This window comes from Epinephelus moara, chromosome 24 (assembly GCF_006386435.1).
Source record: "Epinephelus moara isolate mb chromosome 24, YSFRI_EMoa_1.0, whole genome shotgun sequence".
Lineage (NCBI taxonomy): Eukaryota > Metazoa > Chordata > Actinopteri > Perciformes > Serranidae > Epinephelus > Epinephelus moara.
In genome coordinates this window covers 18,582,778-18,604,746 of record NC_065529.1, presented here as the reverse complement: position 1 = coordinate 18,604,746, position 21,969 = coordinate 18,582,778, and the positions used below count along the sequence as shown (strand labels likewise).

Sequence of the window (21,969 nt, the reverse complement as noted above, 5' to 3'; positions counted from 1 at the left end):
TCTTTTCATGTTCAGAAATGCTTCCAAGAAGAACAAATGTTACTTTTACAATCGCTAGAGTTCATTGTGGGGTGATGTAAGTCATAAATGTCATGTTGAATTCTCTGCTTAATGGGGAACACCACCTAAATTAAGAATTCCAATATGTTTTGTCCACGGCCAAGGACAGTTCTATACATATTTATGAACATGATCTACTCTCACTTAAACCCAGAAACCAGAGAGTCTCAAACTAATGATGTCATCAAGTATACAGTCTGGAGCTGCTCCAAAGACAATGAATGCGAGACTAATGTTATGGACCCACAGAATGTTTGTTTTCTTTTTTATACCCAAAGGAGCTTCATTCTGCTGTTGTGTTCTCAGCTGTGAAACAGAAAACGTCCCCATATGCTCAGAACAATCCTCTGGGGGCTCTCTGTGTCATGTCTATGGAGCAGCTCCAGACTTTGAGTTTTAGCACTCTAGTTTTCGGAGCAGTACCACTGGAGAACATGGGGGCAGTGTAGTGTTGTTCAAGCGAGGTATAACCATAGGAGATGATAAAGACATTTAAAAAACGGCAGAACAGAACAAATTGGTAGTGTGGTGACAAACAGTGCCGGCCCGTGGCATGGGCAGTATAGGCGAATGCGCCATCATCCATAGGGGGCACCACAAATGGGGGCAGAAAAAAAAATCAACGTTTATCCTTAACTGTTTTTTACAAGTACTATTACTGCTATTATTTTTGAAATATTGCAAAAGGCCACATGAACATAACTACATAGCAAAGCTTGCTACACATAAAGAGGTCTTTTTTCTGGGTTCCTGCGCCCACGGCCCCCCTCCCCAGCGCGTTACACTTTACCTGCTCTCTCGGGTAGATGGACGACTTATCCAACGTCATGGGAACCACGAAACACACTGTATCGTTATCATGTCATAGCGACAGAGAACGAAAATGAAATAATAAAAAAACAAAAACAAATTGGTGTTGAAATAGACAGAAGGAGAGTGAGTTAACCTCTAAACAGCCTGAGGTTGCAAGGAACAGCTCACAGAGGTTGCATTGATTTACAATGTGAAGCATTCAAGCTCTATTCAGTAAAAATGAGTATTGGGCTAAGGCTAAATTATAAAGTTCTCGTGATGTGTTCAATGTAATCTTGTAAAATATAACTTTTAACTACATACTTGATTAATTCAGCTGTTTGAAGGAGAAATTTGTTAATTTTTTTCACAGCACTATAAAATAGATATTGAAGAGTGAATTATGATGTATCCTATATGCTATATGCGCAATGTGTCTCAGGGCCTCACAGACACCACTGTCTACAACACTTCCTCCACCTTCCACTGTCACCTCATTTGCTATTGTGTGAAACTTAACTCTGCCCTCTAGTGACATCTATTGACTGTATCTATGCCAACATGGACGTATGAGGGCAGTGATGTTTAGTATGTTTGAAATGGACGTCTCTATATGTAAAGGAAGTTTAAATGAGCCTTTAGAGCATGGGAATAATATGTAGCTACTACTACTTCTACTACTATTACTATAATATGAATTTTGAAAATGGCCGAACTTTCCCTTTAACACAGAACAAAAAACGCCAAACAACACTGATAACTTTTTCTTATTTTCTTTGTTTCTTTGCTTTGACAAATATCACATTTAAAACAAAGAACAGTTTTCTTATCCATGGCAAAAATCTACATGTTGCTCCAAAATAACATATTTTTGGTGGTCAAAAAGACAAAACCGCCGTGTATGCCCATCTTGTGTCCACTCAGCATAAAACAACACACTGATAAGAAAGTTGACAGACACAGTGAGCCTACACAGCACTTTCATACAACAATGCTCCATTCATTTTTATCTAAGTGCTATGAGTATTGTTAGACACAGGGCGGCGCTGTTCTCCAAGCCCTCCCTGTTTAACATGTTTGACATGTTTTGTAAAGTGGAGCGCTTTATCTGAGTTAAAAGTGGTTAAAGTGTTTTTGGATTAACTCAAGTAGGTGACAGATTATCAACTAATTAATATCCTGAATGCTCAGAGTGTGTGTGTACCAAGAAGGAAACTGCTGTGTTTTCCTAAAATTCTTACTTAACCTCTTGCTGCTGTCCAGAGGCTGTGTTTCCTGTCTGTTCCTGTGTTCGGGGGCTACTTTGAACAGCTGTAATAGCCAGCGAGAACATGTCTCAGCTTGTATTGATGGCCACCTCATTTACGGTGTCCTCGTTCAGTGGTGTCTATCCTGAATTTACAGTTCTTCTTTTTCTCTGTTCTGTCTTGGGGTGTGGTTTGGACTACATGTGATGTGACTCCCCTCCCTCAGTTCTTTTCTTTCCAACCACACACACACACACACACACACACACACACACACACACACACACACACACACACACACAGCCTCTTGTTTGAGTGCTCTGCAGCCTAGATTCCTAAGCAGTGAGTCTCTCAGACACACCCAGACTGTGCCAAACAACACTGCTGCAGCAAATCCACTTCTGCCTCATCATCACTCCTTCATCCTTCAGCTCCTGCCTCCACGATAACACTTCCTGCCGATACCTTGATGTAGGCCATCGTCTCTGTTATCAGAATGCAACATCCCTCCTCTTCAGAGCCCGCCGCGACCCAGCCCAAAGTTTCCCTAAAGCAGACTTAGGTCTATTTATTTTTGCTGGCAGCAAGAGAACAGTGGGTGTGTCTTTGTGTATCTGACTGTCCAATCTGACTGAGCCTGCTCTGCTGCCTTGTGGCAGAGGAGGTGGAGCCACAGCAGCACAGGCTTGTTGTGTTGCTTCCATGAAGGCGGAGCACCAAGTTTTTCACTGCTGGGCGTGTGTGACTGTATGTGTGTTTACATATGTGTGTTTGTGTGCGTGCATGTGTGGCTGACATACAGTGATTCCACAGCGGGAATCTAAGGTGAACCAGCCTCAAGAGATACACACTCAAAGTCAAACTTATGGTAGGTACTCTTCTTGCTGTTTTTTATGCAGATGTGTGTGTGTGTGTGTGTGTGTTGAAGGGTTTCCTGTTTGACTGATACCTGTCGAATCATTTTGACGGCTGTGGTTATGATCAGACGGTTGGAGGCTTATCGTTGATGTGCTGACAGCCATGTTGTGTTTGTGTGCGACAGCAGTTTGTGGGGATCAAGTTTGCTGCCTTTTGCATGTCAAGTTAAGGACAGTCAGCAGAGGAGTGAAGATTACTGTGTTGCTGTTATTGTTACTTTTATGGATCCCGAGGGCAGTTGTCGCCAAGGTAACAACGAAATAAACAGTAAATAGTCAACTGTGTAGACTGAGGGATGCTGCATTTATGTTTATTTATATACGTCATCAGGGTCTAACAACAGCAAAGTGATCTAACAGTATCCAGACTCCTGTAAACCAGGGTTTGTTGCTTATTGTTGATTTAAAAAAGTATGAGTCAGTGTGCACATGATGGACAAATATAGAACAAATACAGCAGAACAGAAGATCAGTGCTTCTCCTCTTGGTTCCCGGTTACAACCAGGTAAAGTTCATGTCAGTTTGCAATGAAGGGCGGATGAATACAAAGCAAACAGAGAAGTTACGTACGTATATTGCCCCTGCACAAAATGTAGCAGAGTACATTGTGATATATGAAACTAGCACAGTGCTGTTAAAGTACGTTAATGTGACGATAAAGTGTTAACAGCACAAATAGCCTATTACAAAACAGTGGGTTTGACAGGTGACCTCACTCTTGAGTTTACCCAGCTGTCTGTTTGCTCTTGAAATCCTCCCTACAGCAATGACATTCATCCTCACGCAGCTCTGCACTCAAACTCAAATCTTTTACACTTCTGCTTCACGTTCTTTCCTTTTCACACTGACTGCAGCTTTCGTCATTTCCACCTCTGAGCCGAGGTGATCGGTGTTACCGCCACTGACCATTTAGACAGGCTGCCAGTGCTATTTTGAAGTCGTAGCATTAGCTAAGAAGCTACTTCCAGCCATATTCACATGTGCGTGTCTGTGGTTTGTTGGGTGGGGCCCAGCATTAGTCATCATTTTTCATTACAGGCACAAGCTGCTGCCTTAATCGCTGTTGTTGGGTAAGCCCTGGATATACTGCATTGTTTCTTCACTTCTGACAGAACAAGTACATTGTGAGTTACATGCATCATGCAGAGAGCAAGACCCCAGATGTTCTGGAGTTTTAAGAGGACTCAAACCTTGAGCACACTGACAGTTTCCGTCTGAGATGATGTGTCAAACTGAACGGGTGCCAGTTTGAAATGAGCAGCGGTTTCAAATGGCACTCTGCTGCCATCACCCATGCTCCAAAATCTTGTGTCTATTTTGATCACACTCACCACAGCTCTCCCAGAATGACCATGTTGTTCATATCAGTGTCCTGTTCCTGACTACGTCAGTCAGTGTTGTCCTCACTGGTTGCTACTACAGTAGCTAAAGCTCTGTGGTTCTGTCTGTCTGTGTGCATGCAGGAGTGTGTGGGTGGCGTGTGTCTGACCACCGGAGACATGGTCAAGCACCAACCTGAGTGCTCTCTAATAAAGTGAGGTTTGATTTGTAGGATTTTGTCTCACTGTTGCGCATTTTTAAGACTTACTAGAGTGGCCTCTCAGTTTTTGATGAACAAAGGTTGCCACTGCTTTGAAAACAGAATTTGTGTTGCTTTCGGTCACATACACAGTTTGCTGTGTTGGGATTACTTTGTCCACCAGTGTCATAGTTGAAACAAATGACCACATGCTTTGTTATAGGTCTGTATGAGCGTATGAACAGACTGATAACTTGTTATGGCATTGACAAAGATTATGTGTCAGGCTTTATGTGAATATATGTTTGTGTGTTGATGTTTATCATGGTGTGTGTGTTTTAGTCTTCTGATTCACAGTCTTTGTCTGTCAGCGACAACCTTCTCTTTTAACAGCTGTTTATATGTCCCTATGAAATAGATTCGAGGGACCTATCGGCCCCTTCCCTTACCCCGACAAAATTTCTACCAGGTACAGCTGTGTGACATTTTTACCGTCTGCACCCTTTTATTTTGTCTGTGTACATGGCTGCTGGACATGATAACAGGAACACCCTACTGCTCACAGTGCTGTGTAACACGGTCACATGACAGTCTGCAGTGTTGAATCAATTGTCACTGTTTCAACAAAAATGTAATGGGCTTATAAAGGTAGTATTTGCTGCAGGGCTTTCATAGAGGATACATTAGTAAGGTGTTACTGTTACTTTGTTCACCCCATGTAGTATTTTGGCTGTGTGAAAAAAAGTCCTGCATAAGTCCTGTATGTAAAGTCAAAGTCATGCCGACCTACCAAACGGCAACCTCAGGAGCCGAGAAATGAAGCCAAAAAGACGCAGTTGCCAAAAACTGCAGTTCTTTGAACGGCCACTTGAGGCTGGTTCAAGAAGCAAGTCCAGAAATGAATATGCTTACAGCCTGGTACAGGAAATGGTTTTGGGAAGGAATTCATGAACACACTTACCATGTTGTAAACACAAGCTCACGAGTTCCATTTCAGCACAGCAAGTATCCTCAGGCTCAGTCAGATCCTATGAGGCCTACCAACTCGGGCTAGCCTGAGTTTCACTAGCTTAGAGTTCCTTAATGTGAGAGAAGCTAATGAGGATGATAAATGCTAATTGTTTTTCTGTCTAAATTCAAAGGTATTTATTAGTGTACTTACGTTATGTACTTAAACCTCCTCTCTAGCTTTAGACATACTGGAACTCAGTGATGAATTAAGCAGTAGATATAGAAACACGTAATACGTAACTAAAACTTGTTCACAGTATGTTTTTGCTCGCTAATGCTACAGCTAGCATGACATTTTTTTATAGCGCAGCTCGGGCCCCCAGGAACACTGCTCAGCCTTGCAGTCAATTTTATTTCAGAGAGCACAGAGTATTGCAGCTAAAAACTCCCTTGCAGCCCAAACAGCATGTTCCCCATAGGCCAACATTATAAAAGACACATCATCATAATGTAAGTCTATGAGCCAAGTGGGAACTCATGGGTGGGGCCAGCGGGAGAGAAACTACTGCACATATTCAGTGGGCTGCCTACCGTGGAGGTAAACCCAGAAGCTAGAAACCTTTTTGGTGTACGTGCCAGGCGAGCAGTTCCGTTGGAACGAATAGGTGCCATCTTGGTATCTACAGTAGGTATTATCATACATCTATGGCGCAGCTACTTTAGGCTATGGCTAAGCCTTGTGTGTAGGGCTGCTCATAAAACCCAATAATTTTTTTGGCAGCGTTACAAACTTAAATGTGTCAGTAAAACTAAGTATTGAAAAATAGAAAGATAGTGAGAAAGGTACTGATTTTTGTGGGAGAACACTCTCGAAAACATCCTCAAATTAGGGTGGGGCCCATAAACTGTATAAAGCAGGTAGTGCCTATTCATTTTGGTGTCTGTACCTTAACTCAGGTATTGTACTGGCAGTAGTATCTCAAAACTTTGACTTATACATACACTTTGCTCTTGGGAGCTGTAGTTGTTAAATGATAATGGAATAACTGTAGTTGTTTGTGGGCCTGCATGGAGTTCATATTTTTACTGTACAGCTCAGTAGATATCCATTCACCTATAATATGGGCCGAAAACTTGAGTGACACGTTTCAGCTTTTCCAGAAGAACAAAAGCTCACGTTACAGACAGCAGATTTTACTGCATGGAGGTAGGGCCAGACTCTTTTAAGTCTCCCTGAGGTTACCTATGTCTCACATGTAGGAAAGCATCATAGCCTAATGTGTCAGGCATGTGCCAAAAGCATCTTAAACATTATGTATACTGTTTGCACTGTGTCAGATATATATGGACAGTCTGTTAAAGCAGAGAGCAGTCTGCATGAGGAATGTAGGAATGCTACAGTGTGGAGTCTCAAGAGACAGAAAGAGCTCAAAGCATTTGGGTGGGTCTCAGGTGAGCACACAGAGTTCAGTCTGGTGATATAACAAACCTCTGTTTTAGCTTAAGACAACTGAAACTCAGGGACGAGTCCAGGAGTAGATCATAAATACTTAAGTAAAAGAATTCCAGCAAAATGATATCACCTTTTACTCAGTACAGGGAGAAGACCTTTGTGCTTCACTCTTTAGCATGTTCATGTATTATTTTTTTATGACAATCTGGTATTGACATTGGGAGTCATCTTGTAAACATGTAATGTAGTGTCCCTCCTGCTTGTTGTACAATGCATTGTGTCCCTTAATTGACTGTGAACAAAATGAGCTGTTTGTTTGCCTGTTGGACTGGTATCTGGGTGGTTCGCTGTACGTGCTGCCTAACCTGTCTGTGAGACCTGGCATCTGTCGCCCACAGTGTATGCAGGGTTTTGATGTCAGAACAAGCCTTGAGGGGACACTCTTTTGTTTGTGTGTGGTTTTGAAATGGATCTCATCACTGTTAGCAATGCAAATGCATGTGGATGTTGATTTATGCATTTGTCCTGACCTCTACTGAGTGAGTATAACTTAATAAATGTGTATGAGGGGTCAAAGAGTTAAAAACCACTGTCACATTACTATAAGATCAGCAAGTAAACACATGCTTCCATGGTTATGGTCTTGAACTGTTGTTTGTGGACTCACATGACAAAAAGGCAAATTAGTCACCTAATCTTGGCCAACTTCCTTTAATTTCAACAGACGGATCCTCTTTGAGAGTTGTGGGTTTGCCATAATGTGTATTTCTGTAAGGGAAAGTATAAAGCACATTTATGATGTCATACCTTTGGTTTCTGAAACATGATATGTTTATTTCCGATAAGACATCATGTTACAGACAAGAAGGTGACACACGGTGGTGAAAACAAACCCGTTGATTAAATGAAGTGATTATTACAGTGTGTTTTGGGCCTGTAATCAACCAAAGAAAATCTTGGTAGACTGAAATTCTACGCACTCTTCCACCAATCCATTGGTTGATGGGGGAAAAAGATCAGCACGTTATCTCTTGATTAATTAAATTGGCCACAGTGCACTGGGTGTACCCTACCTGGTAGCGTTGTGTGTCCACCAAAGTGTTCTTTTTCCTGTCACAAGGCTCGACATGAACACTTGCCCAAGGCAAGTAAACTCCATTCATGCAAATGGATGCCTCGAGTGAAAAATACATGTGATCTCCACTGAAATATTATCTGAAAGTAAACTGCGCACTGTAATGCTTTTACACCTGATCACTGTGCGGAAGTTTGTCTCACCACTAAGCGTTGAACATGACTGATGAGAAAAATCTGACATACTAGACACTATGTCATAAACAACATAACATTACTGACTTGAAATATCTCTGTAACGCTGCATGCAAGAGAGAGACCTGCTATTTTTAGCCCAGAAGCTAACATTAGCCATCCTGCTGCTCCAGCGAGGGCTCTGGTGTGATTGTATTCCTTTCAGAAGCTTTATAATCCAGCCTTGAATGCAGTGTCTTTAGACTTAGTAAAATAAATCCATAGTGATAAAATCCAACTTTAAATGCCTTTGTAATTATTTATCCATTTTCTGATTAAAAATGAGAGTGGAAAAATGTTAACTTTGGGTAAACGCTGCACTTCTTACTGTCACCCGCCATCCAATTAGAGTGGAGAAGTAGCAAGACACCACAAAGACCAGCCATCACATAGCCATAACAACAACAGTTAGCATTTTTAGCTGGGAAAAGAAACACTTTGTTAAAGTAACACCAGCGATTGTCCGACCAATGAGAATTGGGTCAGACAAGAGCATACCCAAGGCAGGGTAACCTGGCTAGCTGTTGTTTCCACTCTTTGCTAAGCTACGCTAACCCCTAACTCAGCAAGAAACTGAATAAGAAAGCAACACTTCCCACAATGTTTCACTATTCCTTAAAATGAAAACAATAAAAAAAAGTTTATTGCAGAAACAAATGTTTATAAAATCCATTTAATCTTTTGACAGACATAATGTTTTGGTATCAGCACTGAAATCCAGGTATATTAACGCCAGTATCAAAATTCCAGTAGTACCCAGGACAAGTTTAATTGCACAAACTTTGGCACAATTCAAAACGTTTCCAGCATGACTGAGTTTCATAATTTTGTCATGAAAATATCTTAGCTGGTGCGTTTCAGTTTCACGTGCAAGTTCAACTTGCAAAACATATCTGACACTTCATGCATTATCACCCAGCGTGCAGCATAACTCTGCATCCTTTTGTCAGTTATTAAAGATTTTTTGTGGTAACGTAGTGACAGAACAGTATTTCCTGCAGTTAACAGGAGCAACATGACTTCCCCTGTGGCAGGGGATGCCCTGACTGCTTGTGACCTCACTTACTCCTTTGGGCCACTTCCTTCTTATTTCTAAACAGCCATATGTTGACTCTTCCAATGCTCAGTGAATTGAAAAAATATGTCAAATGAGAAAAATGAAGTAATATAGGACATGTGGAGGGCATGTTCTAAGTTGGACTTAATTTCAATGTTTCTCTGTCTATATTCAGCAGGTGTATGAGGTCTAAAGGTAAGAAGACAGGTATCTTTTTGTAGAATAAGCATTGAGGGTTTGAAGAAACATTTGAGCCCCAAAGCTGCCCTTTAGTTGACGCAGGACTAGAGTAAACACTGAATGTGATTCACATGTGCTAACCCTGAGCTGGGTCGTGACCTTATCCATGTAAAATGTGCCACTGGTGTGTGAGGCAATCATATAGCTGCAGTCATTTCTAAATCAAAGGTCCCTGATTGCAGAGGATTCAGAGTGGTGCAACTCACAATGCGCTCTGTCTTTCTGTGTCTCTGCCCTCCTCTTGTTAATCTGTGTTTCCGTTCACTCACTGTAGTCATTCACAGACATTTACAATCTGGTTTTACCCTCCACCCTGCCGGCTCAGTGTAAATAAAAGGTGGTGCACAGCTGGCTTGACAGGTTAACTCACTTAGAGGCTTACAGGTGAGTAGACGTGGGATAATGGTAATTTGTAGACATAAATAGTTTCTTGTCGCGGGACTTGACGGCACCTGTCAAGAATATTAAACTTATGATAAGCACACAAAACGATGTAAAAACTGTCATCTCTGACCATATATTAGCATGTAAAGTAAATTACAGTCCAATGAACAGACGGAAAAGCAGAGTAATGTTCTCTAACTGGCTTGGTGAGATCTGACTGTACCATGATACCAAACAATGCCCTGGGTTGGATGTGAAAGTAGCTGCAGTACCTCTGACCTGGTGTCAGTTGGGTGGAGGCTCTGTGTTCTTTATTCATGCCACCTGAAAGAATTGGGCTGGGCTCTGCAGCATACTTGGCTCCACCTGGAGACCGGCGCAGGTCTCCAAAATACTGCATGCACAGCTGCCTTCAAAAAGGAGTTTACTGAGTACACTCTGTGAGTACGTCATTAAAACTAAAAATACAATTCCCTCAGTTACTCTTTGGAGCAGAGGACACTCGAGTAGGATGTGTGGGATTGAAGTCGTCCTTTTTTGCCACTGCTTGACGAATATTGTTTTATTCAGTTTGCAAAAGTGCATGTCTTTATCATCATATCATTATCATCAAAAGAGGACAAGTGGAACTATCCTTGTTACCACGATAAAGCTTTAAATCAATAACACCCATCAGATGTGTTCTCACTGATTTGCTGACAGAATATCTACAGGATAGTGCAATGATGCTTAATTCAGCGCTTTCCAGTGGTGGTAAGTGTCTGCATTTACTCAGGTCCTGTAGTACATGTATTAGTTTTACCAGTACAGGCCTTCATTGTTGTATTTCTATTTTTACTTAAATGTAAGATCTGAGTACTTCTACCACCTCTGGTTGTTGCTGTTGATTAATACTGCAAGTATTTACTCCAGCAGTGGCTCCATATCATAATGGCAGCTTGTTTTTTGACTTCCCCCCGTTTTGTGTCTTGTAAATCCCCCTAATTCCAGTTAAAAAATCCTATTTCAGCAGTTTCCTGGTTCTGTGCCAAACTCTGACAGTGACGGTCCAGCTTTGAATTTTCAGCCCTTGCAGACCAGTCCACACTGTTAGCTCGTCCCTGCAGTCCTAAGATGATGTGTGTGATAGAGCCCGCTCAATATATTGGCAAATTTGCCAACGTTAGCTTTTATATCAGGTTTTGGTGCAAATGCGGGATGAAAAGTAGCAAGAAATTGCTACGCAGAAATGTCAAAGATACATTTTACTTAGTTTGTCCCAGTGTCACGATACTGGAATTATTAACTTCAATACAATATCTAAAAAAAAAAAAAAAAATTGATAGGTGATACCATGTGGAAATGTAAAAAACATTAAGGTAATAAAACATAACATTTTATTAAAAGCCTAATATTACATGGCTATGACATGATAGCGACTTTTCTTTTCTTGGTTAGCAGCAGAGGACAGTAGAATTACTGAAGTCAACAAGAATAAATAAAACTCTTACATTAATGAAAGTAATATTCTTCTTGTAGTGCACATGTTCAAACGCCTCTGAGATTGTCAAAGTGCAAGTAGAAAACAAAACTGTGCTGCTAAAGCATGTATGCAACCAAAGTGAGTGAGAAGAGTGAAGAGAAGACAGCGCTGTGAGTGAGAGAATGCAGGGCTATGGGGGCACTGCAGAGGGGCACTGCAGAGGGGCACTGCCAATTGCCATTTAATGATAAATCAGTATTTTTCTAACAACTCCAGTTTGTCCTCAGGACAGCGCTGACACCTTTTCCTATGAAATGTCCTGCTCAGTAGGCCCGTATACCTTGGCCACAATACTGACAGTAATTTAAAGAATTCTTATCAAAAATGTTTGTGTAAATTGTGTACATGTAAAGAAATGTATATACTATATATATATTGTGTATTGTTGTTAGCTTTTTTAAAACACAAATATTTATTTAGCATTAAAAATCCAGTGTTAGGCCAGCTGTACTACATAATATGTACGATGGATGCAAGGATAAACAGATTTAAATGTAAAAGTGTTGAATGTGTTGCTGTTACCTGATAACAGATGAGCACACATGGACACACAGTGACTGCATTTTTCATTTTAATTTATTCTCTGATTGGGTTGTTCTGGAGTAAAAATCCTGTTTGTGGCAGCAGATTGATGTACAGGCCACTTAGCAAAAGATGAACTTGATCTGTAGTTTAGCCTGTGTATCTCAACTTAGTCCAAAGGTACAAAAATGAAGCCAAAATATAACAAATATGGCCGCTGCCATCTTATGCTGGTGATGTCATTTGGAGCTAGAGTCTGCGTAGTCACAATCTCTGCAGTATTGAGTTCTCACTCATACACCCATCCAACCAATGGTGAGCACACTGGTTGGCACACGCAGCTGTCAATCATGACGTCAACCAAACTTATCAGAAAAACTCTTGAACATTTATCTGCATGATAAAAACTGCTTCTTTGAAAAACCATCTTTAGGAAAATTTATTTGACATGTACTTTGATCTTTTAGTTTGGCCCATGACCCATCCGCTTCCATGTAAGTGGTGGAGTTTATGACCTATACTGCTGCCAGCCACCAGGGGAAGATCGAGATGTTTTGGCTTCACTTTTGGGGAGCTTTCATGTTGCATGATAACTTTTGCAACTAAACGGAAAAGGGCATCAACCACAAAAACTCAAATCTTATCAGGAGGAAATGTAAGACACAGATCACTGCACTGCTGCCACTGTTTGATAGATGCCATGTGAGGAAGTACAGTGCAGCACAGCACAGACATCACTGTTGTGTGTGTGCAAGTGTGAGAGAAGTAGCTGCGTTTGATGGACCAGTCAAAGGCCAACCTCATTGGGTCTCTTTGCGGACCAATGTGAATGATCTCAGAGTTAATTTAAGGCTGTCTGACGTCAGTAAAAAAGAGTAGCTTGTGAATCCTACATTTCTTGTCACTGTTGTCAGTTGCTGAAGCAACCACAGACAATAATACTCAGCGTCTTTGCTGTCTGCTGTCAAACAACAGTCACACCCTTCAGTCTGGAATGTGATGCTTGAATCAACCAACTCTGACTGCAGTGTGATGGACGTGTTTGTGGAGACTGTTGTAGATCTTTACCTCTCTGTCTCTCAGTCCTTTCCCAGCTCTATCTGTGTCTTAAAAAATACAGTTTGTAGTTGTGTTGACAGGCGTCATTTTCCTTGCCCTCCAGAATGAGCTGCATGGAATATTTGCTTTCTCCATAAATGTTGGCTGTTGTGAAACCGAGACGCTGCTCTGTGTGAAGCTTGAAATGATTATGATGGTTTCTTGTTTGATTTTTCACTGCACATGCATAACTTTTCTCTCTCTCTCTCTCTCTCTCTCTCTCTCTCTCTCTCTCTCTCTCTCTCTCTGTCTGTTTGTCTCTCTCTGTCTCTAGTCGCAGGCTAGCCAGGCCACACCCAAACCGGCAGCTCAGGTCTCCACTGTGAAGCCTGCACAGTACGAGGTATCAAACATTCCTCTTTAACGCCCTTTAACCTCTTCTTGCCCTGTCTCTCTCTCTCTCTCTCTCTCTCAGAAGAACCCTATTTTGTCCACTTCCTTCGTTCAATCAACAGCTGACTGACCTCTGACCTGCTCATTATCTGGACTATGTGTAGTATTGTTACTTCCTTTCTTGTTTCAGCTTCGTGTTTTTTAGCAGTTTGAGGCAGAGTGAGGGAATGGACATAGCTGTGTCCTCACACAATAAAGAAAACTTTCCTTTTCCTTCCATTCAAGCACAAAAGAGGTAACACCCAGTTTCTCAGTGGGAAGCAGTTTAACCCTTTAATGCTGCTCTCAAACAATGGATCAAAGTAATTGTCATGTTTTGGTCATTGGAGCAATTTCCATGTTACAATAGTTCTTGAATGTTTATTTGAATAGGACTTGAGCAAGTATGTCAGTCAGGACTGAGGGACTATAAAGGAGTTACTCTGTTTATGACTACATGTCAGTTTTGCATGTTTATTTTTAGGATCTTTCCTCTTGTTAACATACCAGCATGATGTCTGTGGCTATAAAACAGTGTTAGCTATATAAGGTGTTTTATCAAATGGCGTCCAGTTCAGTTTATAGGAAACAACAACCGGACAATGTTGTCCTCTTGGCCAAACTGAAAATCTTTAAGTCTTCATTGAAAGTACTGAAAGTCTCCTAATGACTAGCTTTTGTCATGAAACACCCTCATTTGTCTCCGAAAACAAAGAGCTTTCACCAAGTCCGCTGCCTAACTGCCTTTCAGTATTCTCTGTGACTTCTTCAAGGCTAGACAGTTCTGACAGGACACATCAACAGGGCCAGCCTGAAGTGTTTTCACTTGGCCTTCAACAACTGGGCTGTGACATTGTCTATTTTGGTGCCCGGCCTGTAGAGAAAGGCTTTGGTGGGATATTTGAACTCTGAAAGTTTTCCTCTGCAGAAAATAGGTGCACCAGTATTTAAAACATCATAATATGAGACAATGAGATGTTTTAAATTTACCAAGTTATTTACAGATGAAGCTTGTGTTACTCAGTCATTAACCTTAAGCTATAAGTGACTCTTGTTAGCAGCTGACCTCGGTGCCTCTTTCATGGCCTCTTGGTGGACTTCCTACAGCTGCTCATGTATCAGTGGCAGTGTATATGAGCAGTGCTGTGGTAGGTGGTATATCATATTAAGCCACAGAAACAGCCACTATGTATGGTGCATCAGTACAAGGCCATCTAAGGGACTATCTTTACCTCTTTTTTTCAACTTAAAGGGGCACTCCAGTGATTTAATACTGCTCTTCCATAAAGTTGGAGGACTCATTAGAGACAGTTTAAAAAAAAAAAACAAATGCTCAAAATCTAAAAATATATCCAGAATTTTGTCTCTAATATTTTTATGTGGTCCATTTCCAGTCTTGTCTCTTAGCTTCTGGATGCTAACACTAGCCACAGTAAATACACGTAAAAAGTCTTTGTTCTGATCATTTCAAACAGCCTAGTATCCATGTCTCAAAGTTCACACTTTGGCCTGACACCACCACATACACCACAGATGTTGGATTAAACAAACAATGTGCAAAGGTATATTCGGTATCAACTAGCTCAACTAGCAGCAGCTTCATGTTTCTATGGTCAAAAGTATCAAGAGCTTTTATGCTTCATGGTAAAATGGTCAGTGAAAGTGAAGCCAGTGTGTCCACAATATTCATAGCTTCCCTTTTTGTTGCGTGTTGCTTAAAGTCCCTACCTCATGTGCACGCTGCGTCCAGGAACGTCCTGGATACAGACAATAAGAAGAAAATAAGACAATACAGGCAAAGGGCAGAGTCTCTGCAGAAAGATACACTGACACACACTTCTAGTGGATCATGAGTGATGATTGAGAGGGATTACTTCTGTATGAGTCTATTTTTAGGAAAATCCTACATAGTATATCTTGAACTTATTAGTACAATGATGCAGAAAATTAAGTTAATAATGTTGTTTATATTCCAGACAAACAGCCACTGAACCAAATGAATCTTACCATGTATAAAATGTATATTATCATGAATAATCATCTTGTTACACAATAATAAGCCCCTGTCACAGAAACTGACCAAATGAAAACTGCTTTAGAAGAATCACCAGATACTACATTTCCCATAATGCAACCAACAGCACAATTTCAGTTGATGCTCTCTGGCAAATGTCTGCCTTTTTTCAAGTGTATTAGCTCCCAGTTTGTAACAGAGGCTTTCAGTTATATATCTGTAGTGTAAAAACGCAAGCGGACATAATCTGACCTTGATTACATCACCATGACATATTCAGGGTCATTTTCTCAGCTATCTTTGAAGCCACAAAAAAACATTATACAGCTGTATTTACTGCTGAGTAAGCTGAGTAATACTGCTTGTGACAAGTAAACTGATATTTGTGTGTAATATCAGTGGATTGCCCCTTTAACAATTCATTTAATTTAGTCATGAGACAGTAAATACATTTGCTACTGCCACAAATGTATACAGTCAATGTAGTCATTCAGTGGGCTGTGATAAAGGTAGATGATCGACTTTTCCACACCTGGTACGTTGCAGAAGGAATCATCAGGATCCGCCATGGCTACAAGGTCTGGGGGGGTTACCTCAGCAACAGGTGGAGCTACCAAAAGTAGCGTCACAGCAGGAGGAGGCGCCTCAGTTGGGACAGCAGCAAAAGCCAAACCGGAGGTAGACGGACTCTGGATACCTACATAAAAGGGGCGGGGGGCTTTTGGCTGTTTGGTCTAATGTAACATGAGTCACTGCTTCCTTCTACACTCTGAGCATGTGCTCACAGTGAGGCAGCTCACGTCTCTTCCTCACTGGCTTCATCTTCTTTTCATCTTTGCAAAACAGTGTTTACTTCTTCTCTGTATGCGGTGTCTCTCTCTGGCTCAGCCACCCAAACATCTTGACCTTTTCAGAGGCTGAACACTTGCTGTATCACGTTAATGAGCTCTGACATCATCACGCGTGGATGAATGCTCATCACCGACTGTGGAGCTGAATAACTTTCACATGACTTTCTTTAAACACATGCTCCTTGGTTTGTAGACTAACGCTACGCCGGCAGGTGCTACTGTTATTGACATGTCATCCGCTGGGGCTACACTTGTTGACATGACATCAGCTGGGGCGAGGGGCAGTCCTAAAGAGATGCCTAAGGTAATGGTGTCAGAATGACGAAAGAGCTGCTCGGTGCTTTTCTTTTTGTTTACATTACTGCTGATCATTTTACTGAAGTTTTGATTGATTTTCTACCAGCTGGGCAGTTTGCAGGTACAAGGAAATTTTATCAACCTTGTTTTAAATCAGGGCTGGATATGCTTATCTCCAGATTCAATACAATACTGGGGTGCCAATTCGATATGTATTGCGATTATATACTTAAGTATTGTGATTCAATATTAAGATTTATTGCATTTTTTTTTTTTAAATTAAACATGGGGAAAAATAAATCATACACTTCTAGAAACTGTCTATCATGAGACATATTTCCAAAAACAGTGCACATAACATGTCAGGCAGTCTTTCTAGTTAGTTACCCAGCAGTCTCTCCACCTCTCCCCACAGCTAGGAGACTATTCAACTGGGGCACTGGGCGGAAGCTCTGGAGACGGAGCTCACGTTAGCAGCTGTAGTACGTCGAAATCAGGTGCCGCAAACCCCAGCACCAGGGGTCACAGTGGGCTGGGTCTAATCTGTGTAACTGCAGCAAAAGAAGGTTTGCTGATCTGACGGAGAGTTCGTCCTGGGTAGACTGAATTTGAGTTGCTATTCTAATTGATATGACGATCTATGATGATCAGATATGACGTCACGTTACTGGTAGATCACCACAAGAAGAGTCGCAACATATTTCCACCTCTACATTTGAATTATATCCATTCAGGCGTAAAACAATTGATTAAAAAATCGTAAAAAGAAAAATCATCGTGCTTGAATGAATCAATTTTATCATTGAGGTTGTGTTGCTGTCAGGTTGTAATGTCTTGTGAGTCCTGGTTGGTTGGTTAAGCCATGTGCTTGAGGGAAACTCCAACATACACAGTTTGTGTGTCAGTAGCTTTAAAACAGCCTTTCTAATTTCACATGATCTTTCTCACAGCACTCATGATTGCTTATCATATTGCGTATTGTTTCAGTAAATCTCTTTTGGTTTATTTTAGGTTTTTAGATTTAATTTTCTGATCGCATATCTGGTGAATACAATGCTAAGCAGCTGACTCACATTTCAGATACAAAGGCTTCCTGAATGCACCAAACATCCTGTCTGCTACTGTTATGTATCTCAATAAGTGTTAGAGCCCTTGCGAGCTACCTGACAGAAAATCAATTCAGAGAGTTTAGAAGAAGGTCAGCAGTACTGTAAAGCATACAAAGTTTGTTTTAAATGGACTAACTTTGAAATAGCACCGTAATTTAACCATGCACACTGATCAATGGTCAGATTAGTCTCAGTAGGACTGAGTGGTTAATAACTCAGCACTTTTGACATGTGTATTCTTGCTACAGTGGCAGATCTGACCAGAGATCCCTGTACATTTTCTCCTGCTCTGTTTTCACTAACACTGTTTAAATGTTGTCCACATCTCTTGTCAATATGTTTGCTGGATTTAGAATTGCTGCGAATCCTAAATCCTTGTGTTTGTGAGTAATCATTTGGCTACATGTTTGTAGACTGCTCCTGTTTCCCAAGTCACAGCCACAGCTACAATTCCTTCTCTTGCTGCTGGAATGCCTGCAAAACCTTACAGCCCAACAGCTGCTGCTGTGACCAAACCTAAAGACACAGCCAAGGTAGACTCAACTGCTGAGGCTTCTCAGACGCCTTTCTTGTGACTCCTGCGAGGCTTTCTTTCTGCAACATCTTCTTCGTGTCGCAGAGTCTTATCAGGTGTTTGCTACTTTCTGAGAACACTCAGATCCTTGCTTCGGACATTGCTTGCTTTGGGAGTTTCTTTCTTTTCTACTTTGGAGTTGATGTGTTGGGAAATATAAAGGACTTTTTCTTCTTGACTTTACAGTCCTTTGCTGCTCATGCCTACGCTTGTTATTGTATTTGCAAATGGTGCACACCTGTCCACTTGCAACACCACACATACATCAGAAATCTGAGTGGAAAACAAACGAGAGGAAATAAATGGAGAGGACACGCCTACAGTTTGTTGGTTTGTCTTAGTTTTATTGCACAACACCTTTTTGACAAATGACAGTCATCTAATTGGTGGAGGATTTCTTCTGCTGGACTCACTGTCCTGTGTTTTATTCGTTTTTTCGGGTGCATAATTGACCTCAATCATGAACTGCTCATCTGTAATTTTACTGGACATGTACTTGGCCTATAATAGATTCAATTCATTGTATTTTAGAGTGTCGCTGCCACCACAACAGTCAAAGCTGAAGTGCCTAAAGCTGATCCAGCTAAAGCACCACAGCCAGCTGCAGGAACTACAACTGCAGCTGCAGCAGCCACAACTGCAGCTGGAAATGTGTCTGTGCAGGGGAAGAAAGGAGCCGAAACAACACAAGCGAAGGTAGATGATCCTGAAACCAACAGGGGTGGAGGCTCTCTGATACTTTCATCCTGTGTATTTCCTGTCTGTGGGATATTAAAGGATATGTTGCGTTGGATATTTTCACGGTGCTCTGCCTGAATAGACCAGTTCTGTGCTGTCAGGGCCTTGTGAGAGTTTTCGTTGGTGTCCGACTTTGGGGAAATGTCTCTTTCTGGATTGATTTATCATGACTAAAGTCCACACATACTATAAATCCTACCACACTAACGATGTCAATGTGGTGCGTGTTTTATGTTGCTGAGTACTCTTTACTGATCCTGGATCTGTGTTGCAGGTGCAGGTGGAGGTTCCTCCCGCAGCAGCTAAAGGAACCAAGGAGGTAAATATATACTGAAGCCATATGAGTTTGCTTTGAAATGCATGTTGCTCGCTCCAGTGTGCTGAGTTGTGTTGCATGCGCAGGAGGATCCATTCGATGCCCTGGCCAGCATACTGCCATCGTCTGACACTATTGCACGCCCACAGCCTGAATACACCGGGCCAGAGGTCAAAGAGGTACAACACAGTGTGCACGCATGTGTGTATGTATATAAACACAGCTGTAGCATGGATCTGCCGTGAGTAACCGTGTGCGTTGCATGTGCCACAGCATGACATCATTGCCGAGGTGGGTGAGAAGTGTGGAGAAAGAGAGAGCACGCTGCCTCCAGGCTACAGGCTCGAAGATATGGTCAGTTCTCATCTTGTGTTCATCACCTTTTCATATTCAGCAGTTAGCTCTGTCACATCGCCAACAGAGTGTGTTTTCTGTCCCATCTATTCTATTATGCATTTTTTTATCCACCAAGATTTTATATTTGTAAAACTTTCCTCGAGCTGAAAAAAGCAATTTAGAAATCCCTAATGTCATCACAATGTAAAGTCTATGAGCCGAGCAGGAACTCACAAGCGGGGCCAGCGGGAGAAACACTATTGCATATATTCATTAAACTGCATACCATGGAAGTAAACCCAGAAGCTAGAAACTTTTATTGGAGTGTGCGCCAGGCAAGCACCTCCATTGGAATGGGCGCCATCTTGGCATCCAGTATCGAGGTATTATTATGAATCCATGGGCAACCCCTATGACAAATATGTGGGTGCGTCACTGTCCTTCTGTAGGAAGTAGTTGGGAAGTCATTGTAGTTGTAGAGTAATTGGGAAGTTTTGAAAAGCTTCCATTAGGACACATTTATCATTTTTTGCAGCTAAACTCAGACAAGACAGAAGTAATAATCTTTGGCCCTGATCACCTAGCAAGGAAATTACAACTGTTTATTGGTCCTCTGGTAATTAATATAAAATCTACAGCGAGAAACTTAGGCATGGCTTTTGATTCTCACCTGAAACCACATGTCAATAATCTCATTAAATCCTGTGACTTTCACCTGAGAAATATTATCAAAATTAAATAAGCTGTCTTTTCCTGACCAAGAAAAGCTTATTCATGCTTTTGTATTCTCACGCCCTCGATATCTGTAATGCACTGTTTACATGCCTCAGTAAATCTTCAGTAAACTAGTTCAGAGTGCTACGGTTCGCATTTTAACAGGGACAAATCGTAGGTCACATTTCACCCCAATTCTTGGCTCCCTTTATTGGTTGCCAGTTAACTTCAGAATTGATTTTAAGATTTTTTTTTATAACTTTTAAAGCTCAACATTGTTTAGCCCCCAGTTATATAGCTTCTGACTACCTATGCTCCAAGTCCTGACTTGAGATCCTCAAGCCTACCCTCACTAGTCGTCCCTAGATCAAAACTAAAGGTGAGCAGGCTTTTGCCATCAAGGCCCCAAGACTGGGATTCTCTGCCTGAGGAGATTAGGCTGGCTAGCACATTATCCGTTTTTAAATCATTGCTTAAGATATTTTTATAGTAAAACTTTCTCTTGTAATGCCTGATTTGTACTTTTGTGATTTGTAACTTTTGTGTGTCATTTCTTTTTGTTCTATTTTTGCCTCCGTACACACTGTTTTTCTTTGCTCTTACATAAATATTGTTTTGTTGTCTTATTTTTATGCACTTTGTGAAACACTTTGGAACCTTGTTAAGATAATTGCTCTACAAATAAATATTGTTATTATTATTATATTATTATTAAATGCTTTTCAACGCCGGTAGCCCCACAATCAAAACTCCATTCACCTCCATTTAATCGGGGCAGAAATGAGAAGGGCTTAGTGTCAAACCTAATGCTTTTTCCAAGCTTCTAAGTTTGCTGCTGTTATTGTTCTTTGCATGTTTTATTGCTTTGTTTTAATACCCTGTTTTTATGTATTGCATTATGGCCCCAGGGGCACTATATTGTGTTCCTGGTTTTTGTGTAACATGTAAGGAAAGGAATGAAAATAAACCTGAACTTCAGCTTGTTTTTGGTACCAGCTGTAATATGTTTTTTGCACTGAATCCCAAAAAACTGTAAAGTACCAAGAGCTGGCATCAAAAGCCTGTTCCACATTCTAGAGTTTTAATTCTTCTTCTTTTTCTCCAATTGTCGGCTATTTTATGTAAGCAGAGTTGCTCACAGGAACTCATATATTGGCATAAATATTGTTTATACAATTAAAATGATACTCAGCCCTAGAGACAAATATCTCAAAAATAAAAAAACAAAATTAAATGCATGTCCAGATACCACGAGAGGAGAATATGTAGGGGATTTTTTTGTAATTTGGGTCAACTGACCCTTCAAGGCAGCATTTGTTGACTCCCTGAATTATTTCAGCATTTCTTCCGGTCTAAACTTAATCTCTTTTTTTCTAGCCTCCAGCTCCTGCAGATTGGAAACCCAAGGACGTTCCTGTAAGTCAACCTTTCACAGCCCACATCTAGTGAAGTCACAGCCTCCTATGTTCTGCTAATTTTCTCTTTTAAACTCACTTAACTTTTTGCAACATGTGTAAGGAAATGAGCGTGCACTCATATTACACACACATATTTGGGAAGCACTGTTTCCACTGTCGA

At 41.1% G+C, this 21,969-nt stretch overlaps 1 protein-coding gene across 45 annotated transcripts in view; it reads left to right on the top strand.

The window, feature by feature from the left end:
* cast (calpastatin) overlaps positions 1-21,969 on the top strand; it is a 53,084-nt gene that overhangs the window by 20,017 nt on the left and 11,098 nt on the right. For 11 of the 45 annotated variants that reach the window (XM_050037059.1, XM_050037060.1, XM_050037085.1 and 8 more), the window contains 9 exons: positions 13,345-13,413; positions 16,003-16,134; positions 16,501-16,611; positions 18,127-18,246; positions 18,819-18,983; positions 19,300-19,344; positions 19,428-19,520; positions 19,615-19,695; positions 21,769-21,807. In XM_050037059.1, coding sequence (XP_049893016.1) covers positions 13,345-13,413; positions 16,003-16,134; positions 16,501-16,611; positions 18,127-18,246; positions 18,819-18,983; positions 19,300-19,344; positions 19,428-19,520; positions 19,615-19,695; positions 21,769-21,807 — 855 coding nt within the window. Of the gene's footprint in view, positions 1-2,811; positions 2,968-13,344; positions 13,414-16,002; positions 16,135-16,500; positions 16,612-18,126; positions 18,247-18,818; positions 18,984-19,299; positions 19,345-19,427; positions 19,521-19,614; positions 19,696-21,768; positions 21,808-21,969 lie in introns of those variants that run through there. The other 34 variants (XM_050037067.1, XM_050037068.1, XM_050037063.1 and 31 more) reach the window with 20 other exon arrangements.